At 37.2% G+C, this 22,051-nt stretch overlaps 1 protein-coding gene across 1 annotated transcript in view; it reads left to right on the top strand.

Moving 5' to 3' along the window:
- FRK (fyn related Src family tyrosine kinase) overlaps positions 1–22,051 on the top strand; it is a 97,442-nt gene that overhangs the window by 65,154 nt on the left and 10,237 nt on the right. Inside the window, exons 3-5 of the mRNA XM_081530062.1 lie at positions 14,735–14,898; positions 17,019–17,187; positions 19,855–20,013. Coding sequence (XP_081386188.1) covers positions 14,735–14,898; positions 17,019–17,187; positions 19,855–20,013 — 492 coding nt within the window. The remainder of the gene's footprint in view (positions 1–14,734; positions 14,899–17,018; positions 17,188–19,854; positions 20,014–22,051) is intronic.

The following is a 22,051-nucleotide window of genomic DNA, read 5'->3' on the forward strand; positions in this document are numbered from 1 at the left end:
CTATTGCTTCCAAACTTTCTAAGACCTGCTGACTCATTCTAATCTGATACTGACCAATGGCAAAATGCTGTGTGTTTCATTATCAGTCCCCCCAGCCTCCATTCAGTTGTCATTTAAAATTAATGTGGACATAGTGGCCACAAGAGAATGTCAGGAATTCTATTACTATTAGATTGTATAAATACAATCATATATCCCAAGGAGGAGCAAGTAATAATTGGTTGGAAAAAAAGTGCTCCTTCAATTTATTATGCAGTGAAATGTCTATGGATTCTGGGAGCATTTTGATATTGGTTAGAGATGTTTTGCTTTTTAAAAAGTACACATGGTGCAGAAAGAAAATTCTATGTTAACAATTCCAGTATCTCATATAAAATGTATTAAATTTTAAACATATTGGTGTCATCTTAGAAAATGCCTTTTAATTAAAGTCATAATTTAGTTGTGTTCAACTTAATTGCAAATATCATTGCCCATAATAGCAAGTGGTGTTTTTTGGTAAGTAATCATATTATGCCTGCCTTTTCTTAATGTTATTACTGATAAATTATATTTCAGATGTTTTACTCTATAAAGTTAAATTAACATTTTATTATGTAGTACATATATCTGTGTTTATGTCTGCACACACACACACACACACACACAGATACACACACACACACACACACAGATACACAGGCAAAAAACTTTTTTCTCCAGGCACCCAAATTCAATATAGATTATATTTTTGGATAGTATCACATTGCCAGACCTGAGGTGTCAAACCAGTTCTTTCTGGATCTTGGGCTTTGATAATATATGAACTTGATGATCTCAAAGTGAGGAAAAGGGGGAAGGACTAGAAGAGTTGAGCAGGGGAATACAAAAGGAGGCATGGATAAGGAAGAATATCTGAGGCATGGTCCTGAGTTTTTGATTGAACAGGAAACTAAGATATCTTGACTTTGGAAATGAAAGTCAGAGACTCACAAGCCTTCCAATTCCTCCTCCTTACCACCAGCCTTGAGAAAGTTAGTTTAGTTTATATTTCATGGAAATAATAACTAAATAAATGTTTATATTTCAAGGTTACCTGATTCTTAAATAGTGTCTAAGTAAATTCTTTTTGTTACACTAAGTGGAGAAAGAGTGTTATTGAAAAAAAAAAAACTGTAAAATTAAGCCTGGTGAGACTATTTCACATGGTGTTTACACAAACATGGATGTTGTCTGCAATGCCGAATGCTATATGTGTACCTTTATTTTAAAACCAAAACACCATGCTGACTTCTTTCTGTTCCCCCTCTTCGCAACTGCAGCCAAGGAGGGCTTTCCGTCAAGCATGTGCTCCCTCTAGTGGCATATCAAGAAATAGCATGCCGTTATGGAAACAATACAGGAGGTTTTTTTTAGTTTAGGTTTTCTGTTTCCACGACTCATTAATTTATAGAAAGGGGAAGGTTATCTGATTTTTAGTTGAAAAGTAGTTTCTAATTTTAAAATGTCTCTAGCAACTTGTGCTATAAATAAAACCACATCCGACTGGCAATAATTTTATTAATTTCAAAAAATTGACCAAGGTTTGTATTTTCTTAATGATTCAGTTTATCTATTTTTCGTGTCCTGATAGTTACATAAGATGTGTTCATGATATACAAAGTAAATGAAATAGACACAATCCAATTTAATATGAGTAGCTCTAATTTTAAACTATGTATTTCAGCATTGCATCAATCATGAAATCATTTCTAATGCATCTTAGAAATGTGCTTTGCATCAGGTTATTAGATGCTATGGCATGGGAACTACAAATTAAGAAAGTGTTCTGTTGTCTTAAAAGCCTAGCCATGGCAGAGACTAAATTTATTTTCCTATTTATTTCAGTGGGGCAGGGATCTTCCTTAAATCCTCTCTCATGGCTATCTCCTTTTCACCTGCAGAAACTTTTAAAAATCTTTTGCTAGAAGTAAAATGTGGAGGAAAAAAACATAAAAGGAAAGAAGCAAAAATTATATTTCTATTTTCATATAATTTTAGCAAGCATCATTTTCTTTATATCTTTTATGTGTATAATCCTGAACAAAATGGTGATCCAAGCCTTAAAGAACTTGTGATTTATTCATTCATTCATCAAATACTTATTTAATGCTTACTATGTGCAGTTGGTATTCAGAAGGCTGGGCTACAATGGTAAACAAGACAGTCCCTGCCCTCATGAAGTGTATCTTCTAGTTGGCAGTAGAGGGGAAATGCCAACTAAATAGAAAAGACACGCTTTTATAGGAAAGGTATCTGCTTATTTGTTGTGTTAACTCTGGTTTTTACAAGACTAAGCAAATAGTTGAAATCAGGGAAAACATTTTGATTTTCTATATTGAATAATGATGGATTGGAGTAGAAATGAGGACTGCTTTCTTACATTGGAAGTTTGAGAGAAATCTGGAAGCAGAATTTTATTCTGAGGTTATCTAGGTTGGGAAGATGAGGTCAACAGAGTGACAGTTGGATTCTCTCGTCACCAGTAATAAACTCAGCAGCCTGGTTGCATGGGTTTGGCTTTTTTCTCTTAGTAGCAGTGTGGCTTTGGGCAAATCACTTAGCCTCTTTGTGCCTCAGGTTCCTCTTTAGCATGAAAGAAAGAAAGAGTTAGTCACTCAGCGTGTCCAGCTCTATGCGACACCATGGACTGTAACCTGCCAGGTTCCTCTGTCCAGGGGATTCTCCAGGCAAGAATACTGGAGTGGGTTGCCATTTCCTTCTCCGGGGGATCTTTCCAACCCAGGGATTGAACCAGGGTCTCCGGCCTTGCAGGCAGACTCTTTACTGTGTGAGCCACCAGGGAAGCCCTCTTTAGTAAAATGGAGATTAAAGATAGTATCTACCTCCTGGTGTTGTTATTTGGATTAGATGAGTAAATGCATGAAAAGTGCTTAGAACACTGCCTGGCACTAAGTTGGCAATGTAAATACATGTTATTGTCATTAAAATTCAAATCTAAGCCTTTGGAAAGCTTGTCCCATGATCCTAGCTTAGTGTCATGGCTTGATGATGGGACTCTGAAACTATCAATATGATCATTGCTGTCTGGGATGGCATGAAGAAGACATTGGCTTTGTTCTTTTCTCTTTGAAATTTGTGGTGTAACTTCAGCACTTTGTTGTGTTTGTTTTGGTAACTTAGGTTGCAAAAAATGAGGGTTGGATGCTTTAACGCAGCTGCTATTGGGTGGGAGGGTTGCCCAGTAGACAGGGCAGAATCCTAAGCATCAAGCACGTTACTCCACATGCAGCCCACTGTCTTTCCCTGCAGGTGCCTTTGTTATAATGATGAGTCTTCAGAATTTTCAGGTTTTATTTAAGTGTTTAAGTTTGTGTCCCAGTTTTCTCTTTTGGAAAGTAGCAGTCATAATTTTTCTCTACCTCATTTGAGTGTTATGATGACTATATTTATTTCCTTATTAGAATGGTAGACATTAGAGAATCTGAACTGGAAAGGACTTTCAACACACTTATTTTGTAATCGATGGAATTGGAGACAAGACAGAGTAAGTTGCTCATCCAAGGTAACCTAACTAGATCTGAACATAGCTAGTTACAAAACTGGATCTTCTGACAGCTTTTAAATCTCGTTCAGAAGTTACACTGCTTTCTTTAAAATGTCCTGTATCAATCAGATTTTGCTCCTGAATCTCAGTGGTTTACTCATGTGACATGTTGCTTGGTCACGCTCAGTTAGATTCTGTCCCAGATAGAAAGCCTAGGTTCATTTCCATATAGCTTTCATTCTGGGACTTATGTAGAGGAGAAGCCACTGTCCCAGGTATGGCACTCTCCTGGTGGAGAGCAGAAGATTGAAGGGGCAAGGGGGGAGGAGACCTACTTTTCAGACTCTTTACAGTTCTGCTAGGATGTGCCATATGTTGTTTGCCCCCACACCACAGCAAGTCACACACCCACATCATAAGTCAATGGGAGGGGGAAGGATGCTGCACCTATTAGAAGACAAGAAAGAATGATTGATTCACTGGCCTCATGTCTCACATAATTGTGTGTATGTGTGCATGCTCAGTCGCTTAGTCATATCCAACTCTTTGCGACTCTATGGACTATAGCCCACCTGGCTCCTCTGTCCGTGGAATTCTGCAGGCAAGAATACTGAAGTGGGTTGCCATTTCCTTCTCCAGGGAATCATCCTGACCTAGGGATTGAACCCATGTCTCTTACATCGCCTGCACTGGCAGGCAAGTTCTTTACCACTAACACCTCCAATTAAATGCTCTCAAAGGGCTCAAAAGCCAGTAGGAGAGGTCCAGTGTAAATATGCAGGAGCAACACTGTGGAATGAGTTCAATAGCAGAAGTCTATTAACAGTGGGATATGAAGGACCAAGTGAGTCACTCTGCTTTCCCAGGTCTGGAGGCTTAATAGAGGAGGAGAGCCTGAGCTGGACCGTGAAAAATGAACTTGTCTCTAATATGTAAATAGAACAACAATCTAGTTGGAGTAAATAGTTCGTGAAAATGCACAGAAACAGGAAACATCATGGTACCTTCCAGAAACTACCAATAAGTGTTTAAACCTTGAGGGTAGGGTGCAGAAGAGAATTCCGTTAAGGTGTATGACCATTAGGCAATGGGGCACACTTGAAGAGCTTTAAAAAGGAGAATCATAAATTCAGATCGGTGACCATGGAAGATGGACAGAGATGTTGGAGACAGGGAAAGCAGTGGCCCAGAAGAGAGAAGCTGAGGGGACATGCCGTAGGGTGATGGTGATGGGGAGTAGAAGTTGATAGGATATAATGCTCAGTTGGAGATGAGAAATCAGGAAGACAGAGGAATCAGGGGTGCCCCTTGAATCTGCAGCTTTGCTGTCTGGGTTTCAGGATGGCAATGCCATTCACTGAGAGAGAATATTCAAGTGGAGAGGAAACTGGGAACAAGATCATGGGAATGAAAGCTGTGACTTGGTCCGTCTGAGGTGCCCGCAGGGGTCTGGAAGGTGCATTGGAGAGAGAGACTGGGGAGTCATCGTACATTTAGTACAGTCAGCTGAAGCCGTGTGTCTGCAGTGTTACCGAGGACGGCAGTGAGAGCTGAGGTTGTGGTCCAGGTCAGAACCAATATAGAAGGAGAAGATGTAGGCAGAGAAGACTCAGAACTAGTAAGAATAAGAAAAGTGGAATCACAGCATTAGATGGAAGAATGTTCAACCTATGTTTCCTTTAAAAGGTGTCAGTTGCAGAAATAGACCTTCTCTGTGGCATTATCCTCATCTCAGGATTAAATAGTACCCATAAGCCTACTTGCTTCCAGAGCTGTGAGCAGTGACTTATGAGAGTAGCCTAAAAATACTTGCTGTTTGGCAATAGAAGGAGACAGTTGGTGGAGGGATTAAGAGTGTGGTGTGGGATTCAGCGCTTTGTTGCCTGGTTTTGACTCATAGAATGAATATTTACCTGCTTTGTATCCAGGGGAAATTTACTTAATGTCCCTCTACTTTATTTTCTCCTCTGTAAAACAATGAAGAAATATCCATATCCCATAGGGTTGGTATGAGAATTAAATAAAATACAACATAAAAAGGCACTTAGCACAGTGGTTGCTTAAGGCGGGTGCTCAATAAAAATCCAATTGGTTTGATGTTTGTGCGTAAAGAGTACTACCTTTTGCACAGAAAGATGGAGGTGTGGAACATGTACTCTGAACTCTTTTTCTGAGGATAGTGATGAATCGTGCTGAGTATCTATGGTTGTTCATCTGATTCACACCTGAACTAGCAAGAGGCATCAGGAAGATGGTTGACCAGCCTTCCCAAAGCAACCTATGACTAGGAGATGGTTTATCTTTATGTGACATGTTTACTTGAACATGACCAGAGCTATGTTTGCCACCAGCTATGACAAATGAAGCCAAATCTAAACAGACTTGTGTACACTTCACCTAATACTTGTCTGAAATAAACAGCAGGAACATATCTTATATCAAGGGTCCTTATTTGGTATAGAGAATGAGAGCTCTCTGCTTTTGGAAATGCGAAGGAATAATGAGCAAATGACCAAAAGTTGTCTTGCATATATGAAAACAATGAAAAATGGAAGGAGACAGTATTCTGCTATGAAAATCAATTAGTTAATACATTAGAAGGTCCTTTTATTTTCCCAAGGAGGTAAAAATTCATTTCAAATTATTTCAATTACCTTTCATTACATTTCTTCATGACTTTCATGTTCATTCTGTTTAACATGTCTGCTACTTACTGAAATGGGGTGCAAAGAAGGAGAAGAGGGATTCAGGGCTTGAGCTCTCCATCACAGAGAAGGCTTCCTGAGAGTTTGGGGTGAGTTTGATAGGGAAGATAAAGGTGGTATTCTAAAAGTCCTCAAACATTCTCCTAAGAAATCAGTCAATTATTTCTTGAAAAAAAGAAAAACAAAACAGGAAACAAATTGTTAAAGGTTTCCAGTATTTCTACTGTCATTAACAGGACACCCTAGATGACTAGACTTGGATTCCAGCCCTGCAAACTACTAGCAGTTTATTTTGAAACTCTGGGTTCATCAGTAAAAGAGGGATTTAGACTCAGTCATATGTAAAGTTTCTTGCCATTCACATATCATGTTTTCTTTTTTTGATAGACTAGTAGAATTTGCAAAAACCATCTAGACTAATATTGCTTTTCCAGGAAATCCCTTATAATTTTAACTTTCTAAGTAGAACATTAAACCTCCCAGAAACCCCAGAGAATCAGCCTGTTCAGTGTTGGGCAATTCATTTAATTAGAAATTCTTTCTTATGTTTGGCAGATATGCCATTTTATTTGATTATATATCATTTCATTTGTGAATGTGCTTACTTCTACAAAAGCTTTCAAGTTGGCTTACATTGCCGAAACATAGCTAAACATAAAAAAATTAGCAAACATTAAAAAAAGTAAAATACAGCTAAACATTAAAAAGACAAATCAATGAAAAAGAACAGAGAAATAGATCTTGCTGAGCCTCTAGTGGGAGATAATTATCACAGTTTAGAAATCAGTTTAGCTTGGGGTTCTCTTGCAGTTAAGGCAGAAATGGAACCATATTGTGCTTCTCACTGGGTTATGTGAGAAGAGATGCGTTATGATTTTAAGTGTCAAGTTCAAAGAGAAATGAGTTCATAGAGGTCTTTATATAAAGAATATCAAGTATCATAATAGACAGTCTTGAATAATATGTGTGGACATTGCCTCAGGTGGTTAATTATGTTGCCTCTCTATAAAGTGAGAAGCATTATGTATATGCTTTTATTTTAAATTCACTATACTTTTATTACAGTTGGTTTGAAAAAACAGAATGAGTAAAATATTCACAAATCTGCCAATTTAACACAACTATTATCCTGTTGGCAAATTAAATCATCTTAGCCCTCATGCAATTACGGTTTTCACAAGGAACCTCAGCTGGGTTTCTTCAGCAGGAAAGGCCCCCAGGACACAGCAGCAGCCAAATGTATCCTCATGTTTACAATTATACTCTTTATTTTTTACCCCATTTATTACACTGAACACATTATATGTTTTTCTTGTTACTACATATTTTTTATGATTTTATTTTTAATTCTCAATTTTAAGATTTACTGCAATTTACCAGTCATTTCATGCTATAAAAATGTTGCATAAATATCCTTACACTTATTGCTTTTCCTGTTTTGGATGATGAACAGTGTTTAGTTTCCCATACAAATGCTTTCATTGAATTTCAAGTTGGAAATTGGCTCACCTTAGTGGACAGTCTAATAACCAGCCCTTTGCAATGCGTTGATGTATTTACTGTTAAGAATGTTGATGGTGATATTGCTTATTACATTTTCTGTGTTTTTCTCTATGAGGACTCATGCAAGAAATTTCTCTCATTTCAGTACCAGAAATCATGTGTTTTTTTTGAATAAGAATTTATTAATACTTTCTTCAGGGAATCAGGTAACTGAATGATTTTCCCTCATGGCTGTGAGCTGTCAAAAACGCAGAGAGCCAAATCTTTGGTGCCTATCTAGCAAACAGGAATGGAAATCTAAAGAATACCTTACATACAGTATACCAGCCTTGTTTCTGGAGCCATCATCCTTTTCTTTCCTTTTTGTCCTATTTCCTTCATCCACTTCCCTTAGATTTTATTCTATTTTGATGATTTATGCAAGCTTTTGGAGCTTTCTGGAACAAAGCAGAGATATAACTAAATAAATACATGTAAATACTTGAATTATTTCCTTAGGGTAAGTTTTGAAAAGTAGAAGCACTGGCTTTTGTTTCACATTAAATCTTAACCCAGTGAAAAATTCTCTGTAGGAAACTGAGATAATATAATCCATGGATGTAAATTCCTGGTGATTTATTGCCGATGTAATACTTGGTGAGAAGTTAGAGTCCTGAGAGGAATAAAGAGTCAAATTATTTCCCAAAGACTTTCTGTGCAATATCAGTTCAGTTAAGTTCAGTCATTCAGTCGTGTCTGACTCTTTGCAACCCCACGGACTGCAGCACGCCAGGCTTCCCTGTCCATCACCAGCTCCCGAAGTCCACCCAAACCCCTGTCCATCGAGTCGGTGATGCCATCCAACCATCTCATCCTCTGTCATCCCCTTCTCCCCCCACCTTCAATCTTTCCTAGCATCGGGGTCTTTTCCAATGAGTCATTTCTTCACATCAGGTGGCCTAAGTATTGGAGTTTCAGCTTCAGCATCAGCATCATGTCTCTAGCTCTGTGCAATATCAGAGACTGCAAATGCTCTTTTCTTGTAAAACTGTCGTAGATGTTTTTAAATTAAATTATGACAAAATATTGATTGCTATAATTATGTATTAATTAAAGTGATGCTCATCTTCATATGATATCATAGGTATAAACAACAAAATTGGTATTTTGTTCTGAAAATTTAAGAGCCAGCTTTGACAGGGGATTGGCCTGCCTTTGTAAGGAATTAGACCACATAGGTCTTGAGGATAAGACCAGTGGTTTTCTCAAAAATATTCTAACTATTTGTACAGACATGTGGTTCAGGCTCATGGATTTCTATGCTATGTAATATGGAAGAGGCAGCTGATTTTTGCTTGTAAGTATAATTGTTTATATTGTCTTTGACTGAAAAGTACGTCAACGGCTTTCCTGGACCAATAACAATGCTGGAAGACCTCAGGACACGAGAGCTATCAGATGTATCCTCAAATAGCTTTTCTCAAAAAATTCTTAACTGGAGTATAATTGGTTTACAATGTTCTGTTGGTTTCTGCCGTACAACAACGTGACTCAAACATAAGTATACATATGTCTCCTCCCTCTTGAACCTCCCTCCCACACCCTATCCTTCAAATAGCTTTTTTTAGTAAGTTGTTTGAGTCACCTAATATAGATATTCTCTTAAAGAGTCTTCACTTAACCTAGCACTTTAGTAGTCAGACTTACTGACTGATGTTCATAGCTCACTGAATATGCCTTGCAGGGAGGCAGGTGACCTTTGGGACCAACCCAGTATTTGAGTTTTATGCACGAAAAGAGTCAAATCCATTTGTTCTCTTTGGTTTTGGTGGATTTTTTTTTTTCCACCAAAAAGAACACATCTTCTGCATGATACCACTTTAATATTTTGAGATAGCTGTATCAATACTTTGTTTTTTCAAAACTACTCATACTGGAATTCTACTCTGTTTGTTGTAGAACAAAATACAGTGCAAAATGGATGTTTGTTTGGATTCTGTTTTAATGGGAGCGTCCCTGATAGCTCAGTTGGTAAAGAATCCGCCTGCAATGTGGGAGACCCCAATTCGATTCCTGCGTCAGGAAGATCCAGGGGAGAAGGGATAGGGTACCCACTCCAGTGTTCTTGGGCTTCCCTTGTGGCTCAGCTGGTAAAGAATCCGCCTGCAATGCGGGAGACCTGGGTTCTATCCCTGGGTTGGGAAGATACCCTGGAGAAGGGAAAGGCTACCCACTCCAGTATTCTGGCCTGGAGACAGTCCATGGGATCGCAAAGAGTCGGACATGACTGAGTGACTTGCATTTTCACTACTTTCACTTCTGTTTTAATGGGGGATACAGTATAATAGCTCAAATATTACTTACTTACTGGTGGAGAACCATCTTGACATAATTTCTGAAGCAACGGCACAGTAAGTGTTATCATGAGGTAATAGTTTTGAAAAGTACAAACCAACCTACTAAAGAGAAACCAAATAAACAGGGGTTTACAAGTGTAGGAGTTCTCTCACACAGAATTTATAGCAGTTTCTTTACTTAATATGTTTGGTAGCCACTATGTTATGTAGGCATTATTGTGCAAAGAGTGGAAGATTTTACTTTGGAAGTGGCTCTCTCTTGCTGACAATGCTGTTTGATAATACTGATATTCTAATATAGTAGTCACACGTTGGACATTTAGAAATATCTATCATCCTTTGTGAATAATGACACTCAAACTACCCCTGTGGGAGTAGATAGATAAGATCATTATTTTCATTTTCTAGATAAGGAAACTGAAATGAAATTCTTTGCCGAAGGTCAAAGAACAAATCACTGGCAGAATAAGATTAGAGCAGTGAGTTCTTGATTTTCAATCATTTGCTCAATCATCTAAGTCACTTTGTTTTACTCAGTAGGAGAACAGATTATTATCAGTCAATAGGAATAAGGCTATGTCCAGATGATGTGAGAAGACCAGCTGAAAAATGAAAAATCTACTCATTCAACCATTTGTTTATCTGTAAAATGCCAAACTGCTCATTATACTGATATTTTTCACTAAGCCTAATAAGTTGTCTTCATGTCTCGCAGACACAGCCTCTAACTTAATGTTTATACTGCATTCTAAAGTTAATTTCTGGAGGCTCTGTCTTTTAAAAGCTTAATTTTGGAATATCAGAATTATTTAATATGTTCTGAATAAGTTAGTTATGTGGTAAATTGAGGAAAAAACTCTTTGGAAGTGTTTTTTGATGAAATCTCCTCCTTTGTGCAGTGGTAAACAAACATCTTTTCTAACATTAGAGACTAAAGCAAGATCTCACCATTAGGAGAAAACTGGGCTTCTATAACTGCCACCAACTCCTTGTAAATGCATTTGGGCCTGGCATATGGGACTGAAATCATAAGACTGCATCTGTGTCACATGGATTTCTGCACAATCAGCTACCCTGGTTGTGAAGGTGGCCAAATAATCAGGTGACCAATGTCACAATTCTTATAGAAGGTCATGGACAGAAATAGCTGAATTCTTTCAATGTTCAGTAAGCCTTTATTATACTCCGCATACATGCTTACCTGCATTGCTGCAATATATCCTAATTCTTGGACATTAATCTGTTGACAGGTGAAACATTTTCCCCTAGGTCAAATAGTATAAATGTGAGTCAAGACGCAAGCTTGGGATGTCTGGCCTTCTAGTAGCTCAATTCATTCAATTGTGCTGCTCCTGAGTTTGTTGATGAATGATTCCATTGTATAGCTAGCCTTGTATGTTTTGCAGTTAAACTACTAAAATACTTTAACTAGTCTGAACTCAGTAATTCACAATAAAAATGGCATAAGCATTATCATTCACTTACAGCCTGTAGAATGTAGAATAGGTTTAGTTCAATAATAAAGATCACGGTGAACTAGAACAGGAATAGAAAATTCATTTTTCCTTGGTTCTGAGATCTTCTGAATTCAATCTTTATTAGGAATGACAATTTACAAATGTGTGGACCCATTACTAACAAATTAAAACCTCTTTAAGAAAACAACATGAATTTTGGATTTGATTACTCAGGAATATAACATTAAAAGGGCTTTCATCCTAATCCAGTGTATTGAATTTACCTTAGATGGCTTCTGTGATCTAATTTTAAAATATATATATATGTGTGTGTGTATATATATATATATCTTTTAGTCTTGCCTAGACTGAAAACTTGAATGAACTACACATAAATAATCTGTGATGTTGATCAGAGATGAAGTACACATCCTGTGTTATTGAAAAATGTAAGAAATTAGATATAAACATGAATGGTTGTCTTTTAATGGTATTTATATGCTGGGGTTAAGTTTGTTTTCCTCTATTTAAAAATAAAATTCCAGGGAAATCTTGACTTCCAAGTATTGATATTTGTAAAATTTGTTGCTGTTGTTGTCCAGTCGCTAAGACATGTCCGACCCTTTGCCACCCCACAGACTGCAGGACTGAAGGACTGCAGGAATGCAGACTGAAGGACAGGCCTGTCCTTCACTATCTCCAGGAGTTTGTTCAAATTCATGTCTGTTGAATCAGTAATGCTAGCTATTTAATTTTGCAGCAGACATTTCAGAAGCTTACATTTCATTTCAAATCTAAAAGTTAGTGACATCGTTCATTCATCTAGCAAATATTTATATCAGTTGTTACTCTGTGTCAAGTTCTGAGTAGGTGTTAGTTCAAGACACAGAGACTCTGTAAGTCACAGAGCCACCTCTACTGAGATAAATCCACCATCACAATTAACCTGGGTGATGTGAGAGAAAGGAGTTGGAAGGGTACATGCAACAGGATAATGGGAGAAGCCTGGTTCTGAGAATTTAAATTGAGACCCAAAGAAGATCTGGCTTTTAGAAAATTCATGGAAAAACCATTCAAGGGGTATTTAAGGTTGCAAGGTGAGAATGACTTTTTCTGTTGGTAATGTGTAGTTTTCACAATTTGTAATTTTCTGAAAGGACTACAAAAAGAAAGGAGAATTCAGAAAGAGAAAGCAACAGTTATTAGAAATGTCGGAACATTAAGGTAGAAACGTTTGGAAATTTTGAAATTTTTTAAAGCCTGCTCTTTTTTTTAATGTTGAAGAAATGGAGGTTCAGTGACATTGCCGTGTTTTGGTCACATACTAGTTAGAAAATATTGGTTTTTACAGTTAAGAGTTTAAATTTTTATCTATAAATAGTTGATAAACATTTACTTAGGTTTTCTCTATAATCAATAGCAATTGCCAAAACCATATCAGTCATTGGGATTTGCATCCCTTATTGAGAAAATCATGAGTATTTTGACCCTTCAGTCATCTGTTGACTTTAGTCTCTGGCTTAGAATTCACTAGACCTTTTGTGATGCATTAAAAGATAATTCTTAAGTTTAATTTCCATGTAGTCCTGTTCAGTTTGGAGCCAGATATGGTTCATCTTAATTAAAAAAGAATATTTTTATTGGAAAAAAATGGTGATGCTTCCTATCATTTCCAGTTAGAGACATATTGCTTTGCTAGACATCTCAGTTATAATTTATGTACTTTTCTTTTTGATAAATGGCAAACTTGAATTTTCAGGCCAATATTTATATAAATTGCAGATATAATTTATAACATAGCTACCTACTTCTAATATTTTTTATTGCTTTGTGGAGAAATACATTGAGGCTAATATTGTTTATATCTCTCTTTGAATTTTTTTTTAGCTTTTTAATCCATATACAGAAATCTGTATGAACTTAGCTCTATATCCTAATAAAACCCCTCTGTTTGGTGATGATTATATAAGGCAATTAACATTGCCTCAAGGGTTATAGTCAATGGGGATGGTAACTTGACAGATCAGAGAGTATAAGAATGTGTTCTAGACACTTAAAAAATTATGATATGAGAACCTTATGTTATTTTTGGAAGAGCTAAATGTTTGCCTGCCCTCTGCATTTAATATAAAGAACTGAAAGTAAAATATTTTCATGTATGCAGATGATATGATTTTTTCAGTTTTATTGAGGTTTAATTGACAAAAAGATATTTAAATGTACAACATGATGATTTGAAATACATATACATCATGAAAGGATTCCCTCTCTCTACATTGAGTTAATTAAAATATCTGTCACCTCATATATTTCTTTCTTTTTTTGGTGAGAACATGTGACAATTACTCTCTCAGCAAATTTCAACTATATAATATAGAGTTATCACCTGCTGTCACGTTGTTATATACTAGATGTTTAGACCTTATTCATCTTACAGCTGAAATTTTATGCCCTTTTATTAGTTTCTCCCTATTCCTATTCCTCCCATCCCACCCCTAGGCAGCCATTTTTCTACTCTATTTCTATAAGTTCATTTCTTAAAAATTCCGGATATAAATGATACTATGCAGTGTTTGTCTTCCTTTGTCTTCTTTAGCACAGTGGCCTTCAGTTTCATTCATTGCTGCAGATGATAAGATTTCCTTTTTTTTTTTTAAAGGCTGAATAATATTTTCCTCTGTCTCTCCTTTCTTCCCTTCCTATATCTATATCTATATATCTATACATAGATTTTGTTTCCTGAGAGCACTTTTATTTCAGTGTCCATGTTATATAATTTAATAGGAGAAAACTATCCTTTGTCTCTGTACCAGAAAGAACTGTTTCTAAATATCTTTTGTGATTTTATCTTATGAACACTGTGATTTCTGAAACTATTTCCTTCTTTACATTGCTAGAATAATACAGTCACTTTTATAGCTTGTTTTAAGCAAGTATACTAAGCCTCAAAGCATAGTTTTTTTTAGAGCTAACCATACTCTTTTATTTTTATATTTCCTTTAAAATATGATTTTCCCATTCTTTTTTCCTTTTTATTCTGCTATGTGCTTTTGTAAGCCTCCTGCAGCCTTTTATGAAAGAAAAGTTGAGAAATAAATAGAATAGAATTTGTTAAAATGTTATTCCATGCATGAAACTATCATCACAAAATAAGCAAATCTCTTTTGCTTTGGCAAGTTTATTAAAAGGATTTATTCTGGGTTCCAGTTTTAGACGAAGGGGTTGTGAAACACTACAGAATCAGAAGACTGGATGAAGGGGGATTTTTCCTCACCCGGAGAAGAACCTTTTCAACACTGAATGAATTCGTGAGTCACTACACCAAGACAAGTGATGGCCTGTGTGTCAAGCTGGGAAAACCATGCTTAAAGGTGAAATGCTTTCAAGCTGTGTTCCTTATTTTTGAAGTTACTTTTTTCCTTCAGATATTGGAGCTTTTTGTCATATGATATGTTAGCTCAGGAAAAAAAAAAAAAGGTTATTGAACACCTAAGGCATGGAGAGGCAGACTATGGCCTATGAACCAATACTACCCCACACTTATTAATATTTTTATGAAAGTGTAAAGTGTTAGTCGCTCAGTCATGCCTGTCCCTTTGTGACTCCATGTGCTGCAGCCCACCAGGCTTCTCTGTCCATGGGATTTTTCCAGGCAAGGATACTGGATGGTTTGCTATTTTCTTCTCCAGGGGATCTTCCCAACCCAGGGATCGAAGCCCGATCTCCTTCTCTGCAGGCAGATTCTTCACTGACTGAGCTACCAGGGAAGCCCCAATATTTTTATAAATAAGTTTTATTGGAACATAGACATGCTCATTCATTTACAATCGTCTTTGCCTTTTTGCTATAATAGCAGAGTTTGGTAGTTGAAACAGAGACTATATGGCTCATAAAGTCTAAAATATTTACGATCTCATCCTTTTCAGAAGAAGTTTGCCAAGTCCTGACCTTAAGCAATCACTGAACACAGAAAATATTAATTCTTTGCACTAAGGCACTAATCTAATATCCTGATATTGGAGCATTTAATGATATGGTTGGAGGAGAAAAAAGTGCTGGAATATAATTCTTACTTAGATTATTTGTATTCAAGAATACTAACATGAAATGACCAGGTTCATTATCCAGTTGTCTGCATATAATAGATATCATTTAACTGTTTAACAGTTTGCTTGGCCTGGTGTTTGGTGGAAGGAGATAACATTTATAGAATTTTTATCTAAATCTGTCATTAAATTCCATTGTTTGCATGTTTTACCTAAATGTGTTTGAAGTTAGATAGTGGTCAGTCACCTTAGTTGGGCAAACCCTCAGCTCCTCATCAGAGTTCAGGTCTCATGTACAGTCAATGGTATAGCCAGTCCTGTGGTTTATACCTGGATGACTGCTGAAAGCTTCCTGGTGATGCCTGATTATAATTCTATAGACGAGTAGAAGCTGAAGAATTCTGATCATTATAGAGAATTTATTGAGTTAAATTCTGCCAAGTGAATATGCAATTTTGGTATAAGTATATACATCTTGGTATATCCCCAGTGGCTCAGTGGTAAAGAATCCACCTGCCAGTGCAGGAGACGTGGGTTTGATCCCTAGGTCATGAAGATCCCTTGGAGGAGGAAAATGTAATCCACTCTAGTATTCTTGTCTGGAAAATCCCATGGACAGAGGATCTTGGTGGGCTGAAATCCATGGGGTCGCAAAGAGTCAGACATGACTGAGCAACTGAGCATGCATGCATATACATCTTAGATGGTACAGAAATGGCCTCACAAGTATATCTAAGCTTATGCTAAGAAATAGCCCAAGACATGACTTAAAAATACTTAGTTTAACTAATAGTGTTGAATTCAGATAGGGAAAAGATTTACAAAACATAGGTGACCTTCTGTGCACTCAAGATGCCAATGACTAAGTGGAGGAAATAAGATAAATATCTAATGACAGATGACAAACTAGACTGTGAAGTGTGAGAGCATAAGCCTTGCCTGTTTTGTTTACACAATGAGGCCTAGTTGGTGCTTGAAAAATATTTATTTATTAAGTAAATGAATGAACAAATAAGTAAATGAAAAAAATGAAATTAATTATGAGAAGTTTGATGATACATATGGTAGATGCTGTGGGTCAGAGAGTTGGGGAAATAACTGCGGATGAGATGGAACTTCATTTGACCTTGACCCTTGATTTAGGTGGGCAAGGATACGGGGAGAACGCACACCAGATAAGTGGGAGGGGGACATTTGGGTTTGGGGTGGGACAGATGGACAGCAAGGTGCCTGATGTAGCAGGATTTGAGAGGAGAGCAGCTGGACGAGGTAATAGCACAGATTCTACCACTATTGCTTTTCATTTTAAAGTAACTGGGATAAAATTTACAATATTTTGTTTTTAAAAGTGATGTCTCTAAAAGTACCTAGGTTATTATTTTTGACCAAAAAATTGTCAAATATAACTTTTTTCTTACCAGTATTCTAATTATTCTGTGAAACAGATACAAGTCCCAGCTCCCTTTGATTTGTCATATAAAACTGTGGACCAGTGGGAGATTGACCGCAGCTCCATACAACTTTTGAAGCGATTAGGATCCGGTCAGTTCGGTGAAGTGTGGGAAGGCCTGTGGAACAATACCACTCCAGTAGCAGTAAAAACATTAAAGCCAGGTATGAGAACCAGAATGGCATACATTGATTTTTATAACCTACTTGCCATTATAAATGTCCAAGAGGTCATGGGACAGCTAGTTTGGACACCAAGAAAGTGTTATGCTAGGTGACCACAGTACTTGCTCCCAGCATCTGGGATTTTCACAATTACTGCAGATGTGTGGTTTTGAATTCTAATCCTATTGAAAACTGAAACTAACCTTTACTGTCCAATCTTATCTTTTTTTCCGAAAAAGAAGCAGCTAGCTCTCCATCCTAACATCGCTCTCTGAGGAAGGCCTTTCACAGGTCAAAAGAGAACAAAAAAATTAGATTTCTTATATTAAAAAAAAGCTCCACAATAGTTTTCTCTCCAACAGGAATAATTATTATTGATTTACAGTGTAATAGCAACAAACAGCTTTGGTGATTGCTTTAATGTCTTCACTTCACTGGGGCCATTAATCAATCTTCTCAGCTATTTATTGCTTAGCAGACTACCATGCAATAAAGACAAGCCTGAAATCAACTCCCACAGTAGCTTTGACAGGCAAAAATTAATATTTAATGTTGCATTACTAGCTGAGCTGAGATTGGGTCTCTCTTGCTGTGCAGCTGGTCAAGGTTCCCCTGCAGAGGCTCCTGATGTACTGTGGTTCCAGCTCTAGTGGATGATCTGATTTGGCAATGATTTAAGCTTCCCTGGTGGCTCAGGTGGTAATGAATCTGCCTGCCATGCAGGAAACCCAGGTTCGATCCCTGGGTTGGGAAGATCTCCTGGAGAAGGGAATGGCAACCCACTCCAGTATCCCTGCCTGGATAATTCCATGGATGGAGAAGCCTGGTAGGCTGTAGTCCATGGGGGCACAAAGACTTGGACACACCTGAACGACTAACACATACACATACATAAGTGGCCTGTATTCCATGAATCTGATGACTACCCAAAGCATCAACATGGAAACGTATTGTAAATAAATTGTCTGAATGAAGATCATAATTGATGCTCTCACTGGAAACTTCATGAATCAGATTTTTTGGGGGTGGGGGCATGATCTCACTATATATGTAACTGACCATAGGCCAAACTAATTAAAACAACCCTAAGTGGTCCCTTATTATGGTGTGGGTGCCTCTTTTATTCTTAGCTCCATTTTGCCACAGTGATTCAAGACTTTAATCCTATTAGATTATGTGGAGCAAACCAGTGGTAGAGACTGAAATGAGGGAGCTCAGTAAAAATTGATGGAGAAGAGAATAGGCCATTTCCCCATATTCTTCCTCTGTAAGTCCTTGCCTCTTCTCCTTAGTCAGTGAAGAGATATTTAGAGTTGATCTGCTTGGTTTTCCTAAGAATATGATTGCTAATAGTACAAATATGGTCAACACTCATTGAACATATATGTGCTGGACAATACTATTACCCTGGCATTGATTCTATAATGTCAGTGAAATTATTAGCCATGTTTTAGAGATGAAGAAACTGAAGTTCAGAGATGTTTGGTAATTTGTTCAAGATCACAAAGTGAGGTAGGGCTTGATTGAGCCTGGTTAGTGAACTTCTAGCGTCTCAAATGGCATACCAAAGGATAGATTGCCTCTGTGAAAGAGCCTGCAGGTCACATGTAACTGTTTCTATCCAAATATTAATGAACAAGTCAGAGTATTAGCTTGGAGTGTCAAAGCTTATCCATGCTTGAGGCTCAAATATTAGCTGTGAAGTCTTCAAAATGAGAGAATAAGGAACAAAATGGACTCTCTGAGCAGGAGTGAAAATGTTTGCACAATCTACAGTGAATACTGAGAGGTGAAATGACAGTATTCCTTCAATTACATCAGTGACTCTGAAACATCATATTTTATAAGAAATAAAAGATTTTTAAATGACTAATGAAATGTAAACTCCAGGTAGCCTTCTTTCTCTTAAATTCTATGTGATTGTATCTACTTGGCACTTTGCATGGTAAGTCAGAGTTGAGCCAATTTAAATGCAGTTTAACTTAGATGAGTCTTCAAAATAGGCTCCAATGTCTCCCTTATCAAGCTATTAAAACTCCAACTGTGGAGGTATTAATACATGAGAAAATGTGGAATGTCAGTTTCAAGTGATGAAAAAACTGCTGATTTGGGGGAGGGGCCCATGAATGTTTTCTGCTTGGCCCATACTATATGTCCCTACAGAATTAAAGACACAAACATGGTAGAATGTCATTGCTTTTTAGGATAGTTATCCAGCTCTTCCCACAGTGGGTACTAAGGACAGGGCAATGATTAGTCTTTGGATCCTGGGCAGAAAAACTCGCTGCAGTAATTAAACATTCAGTGTCTTCCAGTGTTGATGTTAATAGAATGTCTTCTCTTTGTGTTCCTAAAATGCCTGCCTTGTTTTATCAATTAGACTGTCAGTCTCTCCTTTTTCCTTCATTTTTCATATGGACCTGAATCAACCTCTCTTCACCTACAGGTCATAATACATAAGCTGCACAGCCCTGATGCACCAACACATCAGTTATGAGGTTGCCCTGGTTGAACTGATTCTCTTCCTTGATAAATCTGAAGATTTGTGACACCAATGCTCTTCCTTTACTGAGAGGCAGGAAGCAATCTTGGTGATTCCCACCAGGCTGCTCTGAGGACAGGAATGCCTCAATAACATAAAGTGATTTTCCCCTCTTCTTGTTTCAGGTTCAATGGATCCAAATGACTTCCTGAGGGAGGCACAGATAATGAAGAACCTAAGACATCCAAAGCTTATCCAGCTTTATGCTGTTTGCACTTTAGAAGATCCAATTTATATTATTACAGAGTTGATGAGACATGGAAGTCTGCAAGAATATCTCCAAAGTAAGCTAAAGACTTAATAAAAGGGGAAAAAAAAGAGGAATTTAGTTTAGTGAATCCTATAAATGTCAATTTAGCAAGCCTTCTACAACCCAAAGGATATTTACTATGGCATATCTGTGACAATAAATGTCTTAACATTGAATTGCCCAACTACTCTTTAATAGGCTGTATGCTATGTACTCAAAGGGAGGAAAAATATTTATGTAGTGGAAGAACAAATTGTTCACCATAGACATATCAGAGTACTTAAATGTAATGTGGAAAATTGGAGAATAGATGTTTGACCTGGTGCTTTGTTTCATACAGTAACTAATTGAACAATATCAGTCATGGAGCAGTACTTTCCATGGCCCAGAATTAAAAGACGTAGAATATCTGGGGGGGAAGAGAGGGAAAGTTACCCTCATTTTCGTCTTTGCCAGTTTTTGACAACACTGTGCTTGTTGGTATTTAAAATACTTCCAACTGCTAGAAAACATTAGAATATTCAGGCTAAAAAGCAAACATATACTATCACTTTATTTTTACATCTGCTTCCTGTAGTCTGAGAAGACTTAAGGGCACTGTAGAATTTTGATGTTTATTACAAATGAATAATTTAATAAACAACAATATTATAAACATTAAAATGAGATGTTCAAAGAAATGGAGATCAAGTACTGAGAGAACAATTCATGCTTAAAGAAGAGGCATTTTCTATACTTTCTAGACATGTCAGAGGGGGACTGATACAATGTATGAGGTAAAGGGAGGTGAGAATAACAGAACAAAGATATCAGAAAGATAGGAGAATTTTCTTATTTCAGGGTGACCGGTGAAGCTGGTGATATTAAATTGCAAAACTAGATAAGAACAAAGAGCATAAGACCTGCTAACTGCTGTTAAAAACAAAAAATATACCTAGCTCCCTTGCATAAATATATCATATTTAACAGTATTGTATTACCCACCATAGAGACACTAACCTCAGCACTGACTCCTTTTGCCTTATCCCCAAGGACAAAAGTACAGGAACCATCTCAGGTCACCTCTAACAAAAATGTTTTGTCAAATGATAAGCCTTCGTTAAATAGCAACGTCAATTCTCAGTCCTCAAAACTATCAGCAGTGTTCAATTCAATGGATACTCTCTCCTTCTGGAAACACTACCTTCATTTGGCTACTGGGACATGTCATCCAATGGCCTTTTCTCCTTTCTTTCTTTCTGGTTTTTCTCAGTTTATGTGATTTCCCTCATCTCCCCAACCTCTGGATATCTTGGGATTTTCCAAGACTCTTTTGCAACATCACTAGATTTCTTGCTAATCTCAACACTCTTATTGTTTAATAACATTTATGTGTTACCAATTGCCCAAATCATATCCCTCGATTACTTCAGAGTCGTATATCCAACTGCCTTTGTAACTTCTCTATGTGAACGCTGTATCAGTCTGGATGATGTGGAATAATGTGGGTATAATGCAGTAATGAACTCCTGCAAATCCCAGAGGCTTGACACAAGTATTTATTCTTGCTCATGCTACATATGAAAAATAGACCGGCTGGTGTCTCATGTCTGTTGATCACCTTGGCAGGAGCAGGAACTATGACTAATCTCATTCTGTCTCTTAAAAGTTTCTGACCAGGAGTGACAGAGGGAACTTCTGTGTCCTGTTCATTTGGTTAAATCAAGTCAAAGGGATAGAGGAGCACAACCCTCTAAAGTGCTTAAAAGCAAGAAAAAACGAAAGTTTATAAATAGCCCTCATTTCTACTATGTATGTCTATTGGATATCTCAAAATAACATGTCCAAAAACCAATCTCTGATATTATCCTCTGTAATCTGCCCCTCTTGAGGTTTCTCCTTCTCTGCTGATGCCAACACACAGGCTTACTATCTCAGTCTTCTCTACTCTCACATCCTATATCAGACCAACCAGTAAATCCCACCGGCTTGCTTTTGAAATATATCCAGGATTTTACCACTTCTCAACACCGCTACTCCAGCGCAAGTCATCATCAACTCTCTCCTGGGTTCTGCAGTAGCCTTCTAACTGG

Source organism: Giraffa tippelskirchi, chromosome 9, assembly GCF_054371585.1.
Source record: "Giraffa tippelskirchi isolate mGirTip1 chromosome 9, T2T-mGirTip1v1.2.pri, whole genome shotgun sequence".
NCBI classification, from domain to species: Eukaryota; Metazoa; Chordata; class Mammalia; order Artiodactyla; family Giraffidae; genus Giraffa; species Giraffa tippelskirchi.